This window comes from Artibeus jamaicensis, unplaced genomic scaffold, assembly GCF_021234435.1.
Source record: "Artibeus jamaicensis isolate MK-2021 breed Jamaican fruit bat unplaced genomic scaffold, CSHL_Jam_final contig_387, whole genome shotgun sequence".
Classification (NCBI taxonomy): Eukaryota; Metazoa; Chordata; class Mammalia; order Chiroptera; family Phyllostomidae; genus Artibeus; species Artibeus jamaicensis.
Genome location: NW_026521812.1, coordinates 21,552,721 through 21,569,113, shown reverse-complemented (window position 1 = coordinate 21,569,113; position 16,393 = coordinate 21,552,721). Strand labels below are relative to the sequence as shown.

The window sequence follows — 16,393 nt, the reverse complement described above, 5'->3', positions numbered from 1 at the left end:
CTCTCCCTGTGTCTCCCTCCCTTCCTGTCTCTCCACAAATGAATAAATAAAACCTTTTTTAAAAATTTAAACATGCTACTTGCCATAGTCTTTGGAGAATCTATCTAAAGGATATGTATTTTGAGTCATGTTTCTGGCACTGGTGAAAAGTTTTTATAGTGCAGTCTTAGATTCTTTCTTAGCTCTCTTAGTCATCTTTGCAAAAAAGACTGATGGGAAGTAGAGGCCACAAATGTATAGACCATATGGGTTATGCTAGAGTTTGAGCATAATATTCTAGCCTCAGAACCAACCCAAAGAAAACATTGAAATAATCTCTTAATTTTTAAAATGTCTATATTTTGACTATTCAGTATTGGAAATTGCCTCATGAAGTCTCCTTTGTGTCCTGCCATTTATAGTCCATTAGGTAGAAAACAAACGTTTTACTTACAGAATATAATTAGAATGTGGTGGTTCATTTTGCTTTCCTAGAGGGGGAAAAACACTTCCTAAAGTCAAGAAATACTAAAACTAATTTTAATCTCTGCTTCTAATCTCCCATTGTAACCTCTGCTTCTGTGACTTCGATTTTCTTTGTAAGAGTGCACACAAAAGTGACAGCATGCAGTGTTCGTCTCCTGCATCCAGCTTAGCGTAATGCCCTCTAGATCGTCCATGTTGTCACAGATGACAGAATTTTTTCTTTTCTGAGGTTAGATGATGTGCTACTTTGTATGTAAGTACCACTTTTCTGTACCCATTGACAGATGCCGCGGGTCGTTTCCATACCTTGGCGTTGGTAACACTGCATCGAACATGGGCGTGCAGATGTCTCTCTGACACAGCGGTTTCTTCTGCTTTCCATACATACCCGGAAATAGGATTGATGGTTCATATACTGGTTCTGTTTTTAATTTCCTGAGGAACCTCCATACTCTCCCACAGTGGTTACACCAGTTTACATTCCCACCGGTGCTGTACAAGGGTTCCTTTTTCTCCCATCCTCACCATTTATCTCTAGTCTTTGAGATATTAGCCGACAGTGTAAGGTGATAGCTCATTGTGGTTTTGCTTTGCATGTTTCTAGTGACTTGTTATGTTAAGCACTTTTTCATGTACGGTTGGGTATTTATTTATATGTCTTCTCTGGGAAAATGTCTATATTCGGGTCTTTTGCCCATTTTTTAATTTACCTTTTTTGCTGTTGGTTCTGTGAGTTCCTTGTATATTTTGCATATTGACTCCCTATCGGACACTGGCTAGCAAATATTTTGTCCCGTTTCCTAGGCTGGCTCTTCATTTTATTGGTGGTTTTCTTTGCTGTACAGAAGCTTTTTCCTTCGAAGAAGCACCACTTGTTTATTTTTGCTTTTGTTGCCTGCTGAAGATATCAAATCCAAAAAGTCATTGCCAAGACCAAGATCAAGCAGCTTATCCCCTATGTTGTCTTCCAGGAGTTTTACAGTTTCAGGTCTTATGTTCCAATCTTTAATCCATTTTGAGTTGATGTGAGATAGGTTCAGTTTCATTCTTTGCATGTAGATACTAACTTTTCCCAACACCGTTTATTAAAGAGGTTGTCCTTTCCTGATCGCATATTCTTGGCTCCTTTGTTGCAAATTGACTGTGCACACCTGGGTTTATTTCTGGGCTCTCTGTTCTGTTCCATTTGATCACTGTGTCTGTTTTTATGCCAGTGCCAAATTGTTTTGGTTACTATAGCTTTGTATTATAGTTTGAATTCAGGACATGTGATTACTCCAGCTTTGTTTTTTCTCAGGATTGCTTTAGAGTCTTACTGTAGTTTCATACAAATTTAAGGATTGGCCTGTTTCTATAAAAAGTGTTATTAGGATTTTGATATATATTGTCTTGAATCTGTAAATAACTTTTGGTATTATGGACAGTTTAATAACATTCTTTCAATTTGTGAATGTGGGGTGTCTTTCTATTTATTTATGTCTTCAATTTTTTTCATCAGTGTTTTATAGTTTTCAGTGTATAGGTTTTTTGCTGCCTTGGTTAAATTTAGTCCTAGGTATTTTACTGTTTTTTATGCTGTTGTAAATTGGATTGTTTTACCAATTTTTCTTTCCAGTAGTTTAATGTTTGCATATTGATTTTGTATTCTGCAACTTTACTGAATTTACATGTTAGTTCTAACAGTTTTATTGGTGGAGTATTTAGGGTTTTCTATATATAATATGTCATCAGCAAACAGAGATGATTTTACCTTTTCTTTTTTGATTTAGGTGCCTTTAATTTCTTTTTCTTGCCTCACTGCTCTGACTTGGACTTTCAGTACTATGTTAAATAAAAGTGGGAAGAGTGGACAACCTTGTCTTTTTCCTGATCATAGAGGAAAAGCTCTCAGCTTTTTTGCTGTTGAGTATATTAACTGTGGGCTTGTCACATATGGGTATGTTCCCTCTATACCCAGTTTTTTGAGACTTTTTATCATGAAAGGGTGTTGTAGTTTGTAATTTATTTTTCCTTCATCTATTGAGATAATGATATGGTTTTTATGCTTCATTTTGTTATTGTGGTGTATCACATATGTTGATTTACATATATTCAAACCTACCATTGCATCCCAGGGAAAAATTCCACTTGGTCATGGTGTATAATACTTATATTATGCTATTGAATTCGGTTTGCTAACATTTTGTTGACTTTTTGCAGCTATGTTCTCCAGGGATATTGAGCTATAATTTTGGCTTCTTAAAATGAGTTTGGAAGTGCTCCCTCCTCTTCTGTTTTTGGGAAGAGTTTGAGAAGGATTGATACTAATTCTTCTTTAAATGTTTGGTATAGTTCACTGGTGAAGCCATCTGTTCCTATACTTTTTTGTTGTTGAAAGGTTTTAGATTATTTCCTCTCTTCTTAGTTGTTACTGATTTGTTCGGAGTTTCTATTTCTTCATGATTCAGTCTTGGTGGGTTGTATGTTGCTAGGAATTCATCTTTTTCTTCTAGGTTATCTAATTTGTTGGCATATAATTTTTCATAGTATTCTTGTGATCCTTACTGTTTCTGTATTATCAGTTGTTAGTGTCTCCTTTCATTTTTAATTTTATTTATTTACATCTTTTGTCTTTTTCTTAGTCTAGCTAAATTTTTGTCAATTTTACTTTTTAAGTTGTTTCATTGATTTTTTAATTGAATTTATTGGGGTGACATTGGCTAAAAAAATCATACAGGTTTCAGGTGCACAGTTCTACAACACATCATCTCTACACTACAGTGTGTGTTCACCACCCTGTATTGGTTATTTCTGTTATCTTTTTAGTCTCTCTTTCATTTATTTGCTCTCTGGTCTGTTACATTCCTTCCTTCTGCTAACTTGGGGCTTAGTTTGTTCTTTTTTTCTTTGAAATCTTTTTTTTCCTAATGTAGGCATTTGTCACTATAAACTTTCCTCTTTGAATTGTTTCTGCTACGTCCTGCAGTTTTGTTTCTATTTCAGTTGTCTCAAGATTTTTTATTTCCCTTTTGATGTCTTTGACCCCTTTTTGGTTAAGCAGCATGTTGTTTAATCTCCACATATTTGTGAATTTTACAGTTTTTTTGTAATTTCTAGTTTCATATCATTATTGTCAGAAAAGATACTTGATATGATTTCAGACCCTTAAAGTTATTAAGCCTCGTTTTGTGACCTAATATATGATTTGTCCTGGAGACTGTTCCTTGTGCACTTGAAACTAAAGTGCCTTCTGCTGCTGGTGGGTGGAATGTTTTGTTTAAATCAGTGAGGTCCATCGGATCCAGCATGTTGTTTAAGTTCAGTGTTTTCTGTTGATTTTGTCAGGATGATCTATCCCTTGTTGAATATGGGGTATTGGAGTCCCTTACTATTACTGTATTGCAAGTTATTTCTCCCTTCAAATCTATTAATATTTGCTTTACATAGTCGCACTGGTTTTGGATACATAAACATTTACAACTGTTACATCCTTTTGATGAATTGACACCTTTATCATTATCTCTTACTCCTTTGTCTCTTATTACAGTTTTTGGCTTAAAGTCTTTTTTTTCTGATGTAAATATAGCCATCTCTGTTTTCTTTTGGTTTCCGTTTGCATGGAATATCTTTATCCCGTCACTTTCAGTCTATTCGTGTCCTTACACCTGAAGTGACTCTCTTGTAGGTAGCATTTAGGTGATTCTTGTTTTGTTTGGGGGTTGGTTTTTTTGGGGGGTGGGGTTGCCCATTACGCTACTCTGTATCTTTTGAAAAATTTAGTCCATTTACATTTAAATTAGATATAAATTTATTTTTGAGTATTTTTATTGATTATGCTATTCCATTTGTTCCATTTTTTTCTTCCCTTTGTACCCCTCCTCCCTGGACCACCCCCCCACCAACCAGCATTTATTTCCTTAGTTCATGTTCATGGGTTGTACATGTAAGTTCTTTGGCTTTTCCATTTCCTATACTATTCTTAACCTCCCCCCATCTACTTAGTAGTGTAAATTTAAATTATGGACTTACCATTGCCATTTTGTTGATTGTTTTATGGTTGTTTTCTACCATATGGTTGTTTTCTTTGTTTCTTCTCGTCCTTTATCACTTGATGATTTTCTGCAGTGGTATGCTTTGATTCCTTTCTCTTTCTCTTTTACGTATCTATTACGGGTTTTTGCTCTATGGATACCATGAAGCTTACATAAAACATCCAGAACCAGAGTTCATAATCATATGGATGATAGTTAAATGAACAGGGTCTGCTGGAGAGAGGACAACTCGTGTCTAGATTGCATAGTCAGAAAATGATAAATGTGAGGATCAGCCTTGCTCTAAAGACCAGTAGGAAGCAAAACCACCTCCGGATTCCCAGAACTGTCTTCACCACACACAGCCACACCCAAAGTCAGTTACTGGTGACACTGGAAGCATGCTTGGCGGGGAAAGGGAGCCCTGACCACCTTAAAATGAGAACCAACTCCGACAGTAGGAAAATTATCACTGGGGCTTGCAGATAAGTGGTATTTGTTAAACTTTTATACCCTGTACCTGTTTAGAGTAGCACAAAGATACAGGAAAAACACATCAAAGGAAACTTAGTTTTCTTAAGCAATACCATATAGTATTAAGGGAGATTAAGAGATTATAATTAGATATGAGTAGCCTGTGGTATTCTAATTGGTGAAATCCATAACATACCATAAATATGTTTTCTTATAATAGTTTGTGTTGTTAAAATATTTTTAAAAGAAAAATTTACAGAGGTCAATACTGTTGTTTATCTTTTAGCTTTAAGTTTTCATAGATTATTGTAAGGGTTTTTTATATGATTTTGTTTCCAGACTGAAGATTATTTGTAAGGTATATGTTACTAGTTTATTATACTGAATTACAGTTTCTAATTAGAAAATAGTGTGGTGTTCATTAAATATAACTATGCCTAGCAGTCATTTTACTAGTAATAATTAAGGCCACAGGGTGTTCAGATTGGTTTCTTGTTTTAGAGCTCTTTGTACCGAAAGTCATTGAAATAACTGTTTACATTTAGTAACACATTTCATGGACATGAACCTGGATTATGGGTAATTTAATTTAGAAAATGCACTTGTGTTTTAATTCAAGTTATAAAATTGTTAGCCACTAATAATAAATATGAAGAGGGAAAAACAGTCAAACCTTTTCAAATTGAGGTTCTTTTCAGTACATTTGGGTCATTCTGATGTCAGTTTCCACTGGTACCTTAGATGTGTAAAGGGTTGGAGGTTTGATAGATGATACTTGTTCCCCAGGTTGTACCTGAAAATATTTTCCTTTAACCAGAACCTTGATAGGATTTTTTAAATCATTTGCTTCTTCTGGACAGCTAGAGAAAATCCTTACTTAAAGGCAAATTGTTGTTGTTGTTATTATTATTATTTTCCATTTAAGTAAAGTCTTAGAACTTGAACCATAGTTTGAAATTGCTTTGTATTCTGAGACAACATGAGATTACCTTTTCCACAGGTTACTCTTTAAAAGCATTTTTGGTCTGTCATGAAAAGCAACAAGACTAAAATCCTTCAGTAATTCAGATTTAATATTCTCTTTCTATCATAGAGAATATTAAATATGGAAAGGCATTTTGAACTTCTAATGATTCTAAATTTAGGTGACCAGGTTTTGGATTTTTTTTGCTTTGTCTTGTCTTTTATATCATTCACATGAGATTTTTTTTTTAATGCTATTTCTCCAGTGCCATATGTTTGTAATATTTTACATATAAACTGAAAATAGAAGGTATCTGGATACCAAGCGCTTAATCTTTCTTACCCATCCTGAAACCTCGTCATTTTTGGAGGGGCTCTGCCTGCGTGCAGACCCCTGTACAGCTGCAACCTCCACTTACATTGCCAAAGGCTCTTTAGCATTGCCACCTCCTTGCAGAATGAAGTTAATGTTGACTGGCAAGTAAAACAAGAATGTTTCCCTGCAGGCTTGCCTCGGCATCTTGCTTCTGCCTACCAGGATACATTTTTAGATGAGCTCATTATTAAACAAGCTTCAGTAACAGATTTTTTTAACATAAAGACCAAAGTTTAAATCAAATAGAGTTTAAAAACTAAATCATCGACACTTTTATAATTATCACAGAAAGTCATTTGTGAAGTAAAAGATTTACAATAAGCGACAGAATGTCATTTTGTGATTTTTCTTCCCCCAGGAAGTTCTGTGAAAGGTTATTAAGTATAACATTTCAAGAATATCTGTCCTGGTTTAGGGATAATTCTTCTAAGGGTACTTTTTAAAAATTACTTGTTCTATTGTACTATTTAGGGACATCCCTGTGGATTTCAAGTATATAGCAGAACCCAGTATGCACTCGATGCCTGCAGTGACTTTGTCTCCAAATGGTAAGTTAGTAGAAAAGAATGTGTTTTTAAATGAGCTTCTAAGACTTGGTGTGATTTCCGTATGGCAGAACCTTGGCCATTCTCTCTGCGGTCTGTCACAGTGCTGTACTGTAGAAGGAAATCTTTTCATTATTAGAAATAATCATTGGTTTTCCTATGTGAGTCACCTCACCCAGTCTCTCTTTTAAAGTAATAAAAATAAAAGAAACTATTTGAAACTAACATTAACTGAGCATCTAAGTTTTTCCATCTAAGAATGAGGAGTTTTTAAAAAATAATTCTCTTTCCACCAGAATTGTGTTCCACAACTCATTTAGTGATTAATTGTGAATTCTTTTTCTTTCAAGGGATAGAAAAAAATTTTTTTTAGGGGATAGAAAATTTCGATCTGGTTCCCTATAACAAGAACATCTTGGCAATTCAGTATAAAATATTTTCTTAGGCAAAATAAAAAAGATAAATCTATTTAATACTGTTTCCGTACTGCAGATGTCCTGCCAGTGGACTGATATAATTATAGCTCTGCACGAGGGTCTGAAGGGGGAATGTGGGTATTTGGGCAACATTGTTATCAAAGCCACTGTTAACTCACAGAATCACTGTGAGTGTAGATGAGGACAAGAAGGTAAGAAGCAGTTTGCTCTTGTATTGGGGCACCTGCCACAGGCCAGTCAGTAATCATTTTTGTCAAACGCCCTATCATCTTAATGAGAGGAGCAACCTAACCAGGTCCTCTGTTAATAACCACCGTGCTGTAGACTTTGTCACATTTGACGCTGCATGTACATTTTATGTAGTGTACTTTTAAAGTACACATTACGAGTAGCTTGTCCATCTTGAACGAGGCCGTTTACTCTCAGACTGAGAGCATTGTTAGGCTCGTTCCCATAGTTACTGACGTCTGCAGGTGTATAGGATGCAAAAGGACACTGCCATTTGGGCTCTAGGGGCTTTGGGAAATCCTGGCTGAATAAAAGCAGTGTGGCCTTACAACAATAGGTACTAAAATTTTTGTAGTCATTTTTTAATAATTTTATTTAATAATCCTAGTTTTTCTCACCTCAAGTTGATCTTTCCTTTTTTATAATTAACATAGAGAAGTCTCGCCCTATAATTCTATTGTCTATATTTAATACAGGTTAATTTCATATAAATTTTAGTTTAGTTCTGATAATACTAAACCCAGAATATCTGTATATCCTTTATATATACAGAACCAAAAAAAAGTTTATAAAGAGTGCTTATGACATAGGATTGTATGAGCCAATTCTATTACTTTAAATTTAGACACCTCTTGCCAGCAGCAAATCTGTACACCTTACAGGTGGTGTGGTAAATTTATTTTCCTATTAGTATAAAGTAGTTGGGAACAAATATTAATGACTGACTATATTTAGAATACAAATTCTTTTTAAATTTTCTGTTTTTCTCTGAAATATTTCTTTTATTGAATTTACAGGGAAATGGCTAGCATGCCAGTCAATGGACAACCAAATCTTAATTTTTGGAGCACAAAACAGATTCAGATTAAATAAGAAAAAAATATTTAAGGGCCATATGGTAGCAGGCTATGCTTGTCAGGTGGACTTTTCACCAGACATGAGGTAAGTCTCACGTGTTCTGACATTCAGATAGAATGATATAAACTTCTATTGTACAAGTAATACTAACACTTTACACATCACATTCACATATGTAATTGTATGAGAAATATGTAGATTGTCAAAATGCCAGGTAAAGGGGCAAGTTCTTTCCTGTGTCTCCTCATAGTGATCAGTCTTGTGCCCTTTAACCACATAGGCAGTGCTTTCTTTTCTCTCTGCTTTTCTGAGCAAGATTTGGAGGATTGTAGTCGCCATATTGCTGTGATTGAATGAACACCAGGAGGATTAATTCTCTGTTGCATTGTTGAAGTTAACAACTTCACTGCATCTTTTCTGTGCTGAAATCTCCAATCCAGCTACTTCAGGATGGGAATAATTCTAGGTCAGACTAGATTTGTGAAGCCTATAGTCTTTCTAAGTGAAACTCTGCATTCATTTTCCCATTCTTAGCTAAAATATATAGGTATAAGTCACTCACAGATCCCTGTAGCTTTATATGTTTAGCCTGATAATTGGGCCTTAGACTCCTACCTCTGAGTCAGTCTTAGATGTATTCAGAAGGTATTGGAGCCAAAAAGTAACCGGGAGGTGGTGGAGTTCGCTGTAGTAGAACGGGTCCAAATGTGTTTGCTGTTCTGTGTGACATTGGGTTCCCTACAGTTTCTGTCTAGAGGGGGATTGTGACATCGTATTCATTGTGGCCCCTGGGCCTCTCAGTCTTAAGTTAAAAGTTATTTTTTACTCTTAGATTGGTGCTCAGTGGGGATGGTTTTAGAAGTTTAAATTATAGACTGCTTTATACTCTACCTTGTTCTTCTCACTGAGTGAATATATTACAATATATAAGGTAGCATAGTCACTTTGATATTTTATGTTACGGTAGAAAAGATAAACTCTTTCTCTGTTCTTCATTTACTTTACCAGTTTTAAGTGTTTGAATAATTTGAATTTATTTTTCTTCCCATTGTAGCTATGTGATTTCAGGAGATGGAAATGGAAAATTAAACATCTGGGACTGGAAGACCACAAAACTCTACAGTCGGTTTAAAGCTCATGACAAAGTGTGCATAGGTGCAGTGTGGCACCCTCATGAAACATCGAAAGTCATAACATGCGGTTGGGATGGTCTCATTAAATTATGGGATTAATGAGACTAATCCTTCAACTCTCTGGATTATTTTTGATCCAATACCATATTTAACTATTTCATTGTTAAATGTGTGGGATGAAAACTTTATTTACAGATGTCATTTCCTTACATGGCCTTATAAAGTTGATATACATTGTTTTTTAAAAAAAACTTTGTAAATTTGGCTCATATGATTTCGTTGGCAACTTTAATTTGTTCTTTATAGATACTATTTATACAGAGAATGACCATCGATTTTGTATTTGACAAGGCAGTCTGGGCTTACCCCCAAGACACACGGAAAGGATCCCTTTGGAGTTGGAAAAGGATCCCTTGTGGATTTGGGGTTCTGACGGAGCTTGATGTGACTCTGAGAGCAGGGTACAACCACCCGCGGTGACTGTCTCCATTATTTCCGGTGCGCCGAGTTCGGTGTTTTGGACTCAGGGGTTCCTCTGACTCTTGCAGATGTTGTGTGTTTCTCGTCGTGAGCCAGCAGTCTTCTCTGACTACAGCGCTCCTCTCATTATTAAACAAGGTAAAACACAAGTCAACCCGGAGTTCTTTCCTTGACTTTCTTCCCAGTCTGTCTTTAGCGAGAGAATTATGTAATTTTTGAAGATGAAACTCAAGAGAATGAGTCAAAACTTTGAATTTTTTTTGTATTTACTGTCAGTAAGAACCTGGCTGTACTTTCAGAAATCAGGGTCTCTTTGGTCATTTCTTCACAGATGTTACTACTGAAATACTCAATGGAGATAGGGCAAAGAACAAAATATCAACCTGCAACTTCTTTAAAATTATTCTGATTTGGCTTGTGAATATATTTGACGAAACTTTTAAGATTAGAAAAGTTTTAAACTTCTTTCTAAATATTTGAGTGAAATTGACAATCCAGGAAAATGGCTAGGGTTCCCCAGTTTGAGAAGCAGCAGCTGTAAAAAAGTTTAAAAACTTAAGATTGTGAAATGAAGATAGCCTCTTGAATGTAGTAGTTAATAGCACTTTAGTTCGACACACCGTTTCTCCAGCTTTATCGCAGGTCTGTATCAGATGTGTGAATGTGGTTCCAGATATTTCCACAGTGCCGTGCTAAAAACGGTCGGCTCGCAGCAGCTCAGAGCACCGAGTGGGGGCAGGGCCACACTGGTGTTGGTGTCCTGGAGGCATCGGCTCCGAGCCCTGTGCTGTCACCAGCAGCGGTGCTTGCTGCTTTCCTTCAGAACACCCGTTCTAAACAGTTAAAATAAAAAAGGCCTGGTATAGATGACCAGGCTATAGCCACACATTAAAAACATTGAAGACAAAAATAGACCAAGAATACAAGTGGTAGAGCTGTATTTTTGGACACAGAAGCACTGAGAGAAATAAGAATACACTGCCTAGCTGCTCCCGTCTCTGTATCTGCCAGGAAGGGTGGCTGCCGTTTCCTGAAGAGGAAAGAATTCAGACAAGACCTTTTCTTTAGTCCCAACCACTGGGTTTAACCAATGTGAATTAATCACATTTCATTAATAATAAAATCATATATTTAAACTATCTTGCTCACCACCATTATTGTGTATGTTACAGATCATAATTTCTAAATCTTGGTTTATTTTATTGTGTTTTTACTGTTTGTAAACAATTGTATATAAAAGTTGTCTTTTTTAAAAAATCATATTTTTTAAATAAAGCATTTTTATTAAAAAATTTATCAGAATTTTTATTCTTGGTCTCCTTTTAAGTCTTAACTCTATTGACACCAAATTATACCATTTACAGATTTTAAATGGGTCATTTTGATTTCATGGAGGAAAATCATGCTTTAGAGGTATGTATGGTATGTTAATGGGTTCATTCTGATTAACAAAAACACAGGGCAGTGCCCTCAGAACATGCAAGTTTAACATGTACCACATTTATTCACTCAGTGGTGACACTGAGTCCGTCACAATTACACTCACTTCAGAGCACGCACATGAGTGGGGCTCTGCACCAGCGTCACCACGTCTCAGTCACCGGGATTAGGTGGTCGTCCCTGACTCCTCCTCACTGTGTCCTTTTTGCTGCACCCAGAACAGATTTCCTTCCTACAAGTCATTACAAAAGTGATGCTTTAGCGAAAGTTTCAATGGGATGGCTATTTAAATATTGAAGCACAAGCTGGTAATATTTTGTCTTAAATAACAAGAAGGTTTTAAGATAAGCAAATAGCCACTTCTGGAAATAAAGAGTTTAGTTGGGGGGGGCACGGTTTATGTGAGATCCTAATTAAAATTGATTTAATTTCATTGGGCGTATAATGGGTGTTAGGGTTTTTAAAAATCCTTAGTGTATATTTTCCATTACCATTTAGTCCCCTTATACCTCCCTCCCCCCCAGCAATCACCACTCTGTTGCCCATGTTCATGAGTCCTTTTTCCTTTTTGCTCCATCCCTCTATCCCTTCACCTCCCCACTCCATTAGCTGTCATCTGCTCTCCATTTATGAGTCTGTCCCCTTTTTCCTTGGTAGTTCAGTTCATTAGATTCCACATATAAGTGAAATCATAGAGTATTTGTCATTCTCTGACTGTCTTATTTCACTTAGCATAATTTTCTCCAGGTCCAACCATACTGCCACAAAGAGTAAGATTTACTTTTTGTGGCTGAATAGTATTCCATTGTGTAAATGTCCCATAGTTGTTTTATCCGCTCAACTACTGTTGGGCACTCAAACTTCTTCCATATGGTGTTTTTAAGTAAGGCTGCAATGAACATAGTGGTACTTAGGTTCTTTTGAATTAGTGTTTTGGGTTCCTTTGGATATATTCCCAGAAGTAGGATTGCTGGGTCAAAAGGCAGATCCATTTTTAATTGAGGGATCTCCATACTGCTTTCTACAGCTGCTACACCAATCTGCATTCCCACCAACAGTAAAACAGAGGTTCCCTTTTCTCCCAGCACGTTTTATTGGTTGGTTTATTAATGATAGCCATTCTGACAGGTGTGAGATGGTATCTCTTTATGGTCATGTCTCTGATGATTAGTGACATTGAGCATCTTTTTGTATGTCTGTTGGCCATCTGTGTGTCCTCTTTGGAGAAGTGTCTGTTCAGGTCCTTCGTCCATTTTAATTGTGTTGTTTAGTTCTTTATAAATTTTGGATATTAAGCCCTTAGATGTATCAGCAAATATATGTTCTATTCTGTGGGTTGTCTTTATTTTGTTGACAGTTTCCCTTGCTGTGTGAAAACTTTTTAGTTTGATGTGGACCCATTTGTTTATTTTTTCTTCTGTCTCCCTTGCCTGGGGAGATGTATCAGATAAAACATTGCTATGAGCAGTATTCAAGATTTTGCTGCCTATATTTTTTTCTTGGTTTTTATGGGTTGGGCTCTAAATTTAAGTCTTTGATCCATTTCGAATTTATTATTGTGTGTGATATAAGAAGGTGGTGTAGTTTCATTTTTCCATACCTATCTGTCGTTTTCCCAAAACCATTTATTGAATAAACTACCATTAGCCCATTGTATGTGCTTGATTCCTCTGTCAAATATTAATTGACTAAAAAGGTGTGGGTTTATTTCTGGGCTCTCTATTCTGCTCCACTGATCTATGTGTCTATTTTTATGTCAGCATCATGCTGTTTTGATTACTATGGTGTTGTAGTATAGTTTCATATTAGGTAGCATGATTCTTCCAATGTTGTTCTTTTTTCTCAGGATCACTGTTGGTATGCAGGGCCTTTTGTGATTCCATATAAAATTTTGAAATACTGTATTTTGCTGTGCATAATACGTACTTTTCGCCCGAATTATTGAGGGAAAAATAAGGGTGCACATTATTCATGGGCAGTGCCTGAAATACCTTGTATCCCTGTGTTTTGTCATTTAAAATGTCTTGTACCATAATATGTTCAAAAATAAATGCTAAAATTCCTTTATAATATAAAAGGCAAGTATCTAAATATAAATAAATAAATAATTGAATTAGAAAATCAAAAGATTTTTTTTCCTGAAAGTTTGGGCCAAAAATGTAGGTGTGCATTATACACAGCAAAATGTGATTTGTTCTAGTTCTGTGAAATACATCATTGGAATCTTGATAGGATTTTTCTATTTCTTTCTTCAGTGTCTTATAATTTTCCAAGTACTGCATTGTTTAGGCTTATTGCTTTAGCAATTGTGAATGTGATTGCTTTCTTAATTTCCCTTTCTGTTAGTTTGTTATCGGCATGTAAAAATGCAACTGATTTCTGGATATTAATTTTGTATCCTGCTATATTGCTGAATTCATTGATCAGCTCTAGTAGTTTCTTAAGGATGCATTGTGAGGCTGGTTGATGTCCTTAGCATGTTTGTAAATTACCTGAGAGAAAACTTTGACAATGAAATAGCAAACCTTTGGATGGCAGCCTCAAGGATTGCAACACCAGCAATACTTACAGAGTCTGTCTTTGAAGAAAAGTATTTCTCAGAGTGGTATGGACTGAGAACCGTCTGCATCAGAATCACCTGGAGGTTCTATCTTCTACTGAAAAAATTCGGAAGAAAGTAAAGGTAAGTTGGGGGAGCCATAATGAACTCAGGTCTGGGGAAGGGAAGTGTGGAGGGCCATCCAGGTCAAGATGTCCATCTTATTATAAAATCTGGGTCTTAAAAGTGAGAGCTATGGGACACTGGTGCTATATTTCATCAAGGGTACATATTTTTCACATCTCTGAAATGGAGTTGCATCTTAAAATCAATGCTGTGCCATAGTTTAATTGCTTTTCTTAGTAGATCATAAAATAATTGATTACATACAGAATAAACAAGAGAAATGATAAGGGAGGGTCCTGAGAAGGAGAAGATCCAATCAATGGAAAGAAGGTTCTATCACAGCACTTGGCACCAATTTTTATTTAATGGGTTAATAAACAAAATGAACTAACAAAATATTCCAATTTAAAATAGAAATTCACTGGGTTGAAGTTGGCAGTCCTAGCAAGGTCGCCAGGTGATGCACACTGAGTTGAGCACCCATGAAGTAGAGTCTGAGCTTATCTTCAGTATTTCAAAAACTACACTGTTTAGTACACAACCCAGAGAAATTGAGCTCCCCCAAAATATGTACATATGTGTGTGCATATATGTATATGCATGTACATATATGAATGTATATATTTTTATATACTTATATGTGCACCTTCCATTTCCTAGTCACTTTAATAATTGCAGACACAACCTTCTCATCCTAACAATGGAATATCATCTGGAACTTAAGGGAAAAGAAGTCACAACTTGCAATCAGAATCTTTATAGTAGCTTTATTTTTAGTGACAGAAAAAGAGATAACTCTTTGCTTGTGCAGCTTCCTATAATACAACACCTATCTTCAAATGAATTATTTAGCTCCCACTCCTCAACCTTCAGCACCTGAGATCTGAAGAACTCAAATCTCAAACGTTTCATTTAAGTGTTTGTTCTAGAATAGTGGTAATAGAAATACATGAGCTGTGTATGTAATTTTAATTTTCTAAAGGCCATATTTTAAAGAAATCCCGAGGATATTCTTTTTAATAATATATTTTATATAGCATGCAAAATATTTCAACATTCTATTTTTTAAATTTCTAAAAATATGTTTTATTGATTATACCATTACAGTTGTTCCATCTCCCCCCTTTATTTCCCTCTGCCCTGCACATTCCCCCGTTTAGTTCATGTCCATGAGTCATATATATAAGTTCTTTGACTTTTACATTTCCTATACTATTCTTACCCTCCCCCATCTATCTTCTACCTACCATTTATGCAACTTATTCTCTGTACCTTTTCCCCCCTCTCCTCCTCCTACTCCCCTGTTGATAATCCTCCATGTGATCTCCATTTCTGTGATTCCGTCCCTCTTCTAGTTATTTGCTTTGTTTTTGTTTTAGGTTTGGTTGTTAATAACTGTGAGTTTGTTCTCATTTAACTATTCATATTTTTTACCTTTTTTTTTCTTAGATGAGTCCCTTTAACATTTCATATAATAAAGGCTTGGTGATGATGAACTCTTTTAACTTGACCTTATCTGGGAAGCACTGTATCTGCCTTTCCATTCTAAATGATAGCTTTGCTGGAGAGAGTAATCTTGATGCAAGTCCTTGCCTTTCATGACTTCTTGAACCAAGAAGGGACTTTCCAGCCCCTTCTTGCCTGCAAGGTTTCTTTTGAGAAATCAGCTGGACAGTCTGATGGGAACTCTTTTGTAGGTAATTCTCTCCTTTTCTCTTGCTGCTTTGAAGATTCTCTCTTTATCTTTAATCTTGGGTAAGGTAATTATGATGTGCCTTGGTGAGTGCTTTCTTCGGTTCAACTTCTTTTGAACTCTGAGCTTCCTGGACTTCCTGGAAGTCTAATTCCTTTGCCAGATTGGGGAAGTTTTCTTTCATTATTTTTTAAAATAAATTTCAATTTCTTGCTCTTCCTCTTCTTCTTCTGGCACCCCTATGATTTCGGATGTAGGAATATTTAAAGTTGTCCTGGAGGTTCCTAAGCCTCTTCTCATTTTTTTGAATTCTTGTTTCTTCATTCTCTTCTGGTTGAATGTTTATTTCTTCCTTCTGCTCCAAACCATTGATCTGAATCCTGGTTTCCTTCCCATCACTGTTGTTTCCCTGTACATTTTCCTTTATTTCACTTTTCATAGCCTTTACTTTTTTCTTGTGTTTTGCAACCATACTCTGCCATTTCTATGAGCTTCCTGGTTACCAGTGTTTTGAACTCAGCATCTGACAGGTTGGCTATCTCTTCATCGCTTAATTGTATTTTTTCTGGAGCTTTGATCTGTTCTTTCATTTGGGCCATTTTTTGTCTTGGCTGCCTATTATGTAG

General features: G+C 35.9%; 1 protein-coding gene across 2 annotated transcripts in view; it reads left to right on the top strand.

Moving 5' to 3' along the window:
- The window catches only part of CDC40 (cell division cycle 40), a 51,415-nt gene extending 40,218 nt beyond the window's left edge, over positions 1–11,197 (top strand). For both annotated transcript variants that reach the window (XM_037159011.2, XM_053664861.1), the window contains exons 13-15: positions 6,760–6,836; positions 8,296–8,440; positions 9,411–11,197. In XM_037159011.2, the coding sequence (XP_037014906.1) occupies positions 6,760–6,836; positions 8,296–8,440; positions 9,411–9,588 (400 nt within the window). In that variant the 3' untranslated portion in view covers positions 9,589–11,197. The remainder of the gene's footprint in view (positions 1–6,759; positions 6,837–8,295; positions 8,441–9,410) is intronic.
- The last annotated feature ends 5,196 nt before the right edge of the window (positions 11,198–16,393 follow it).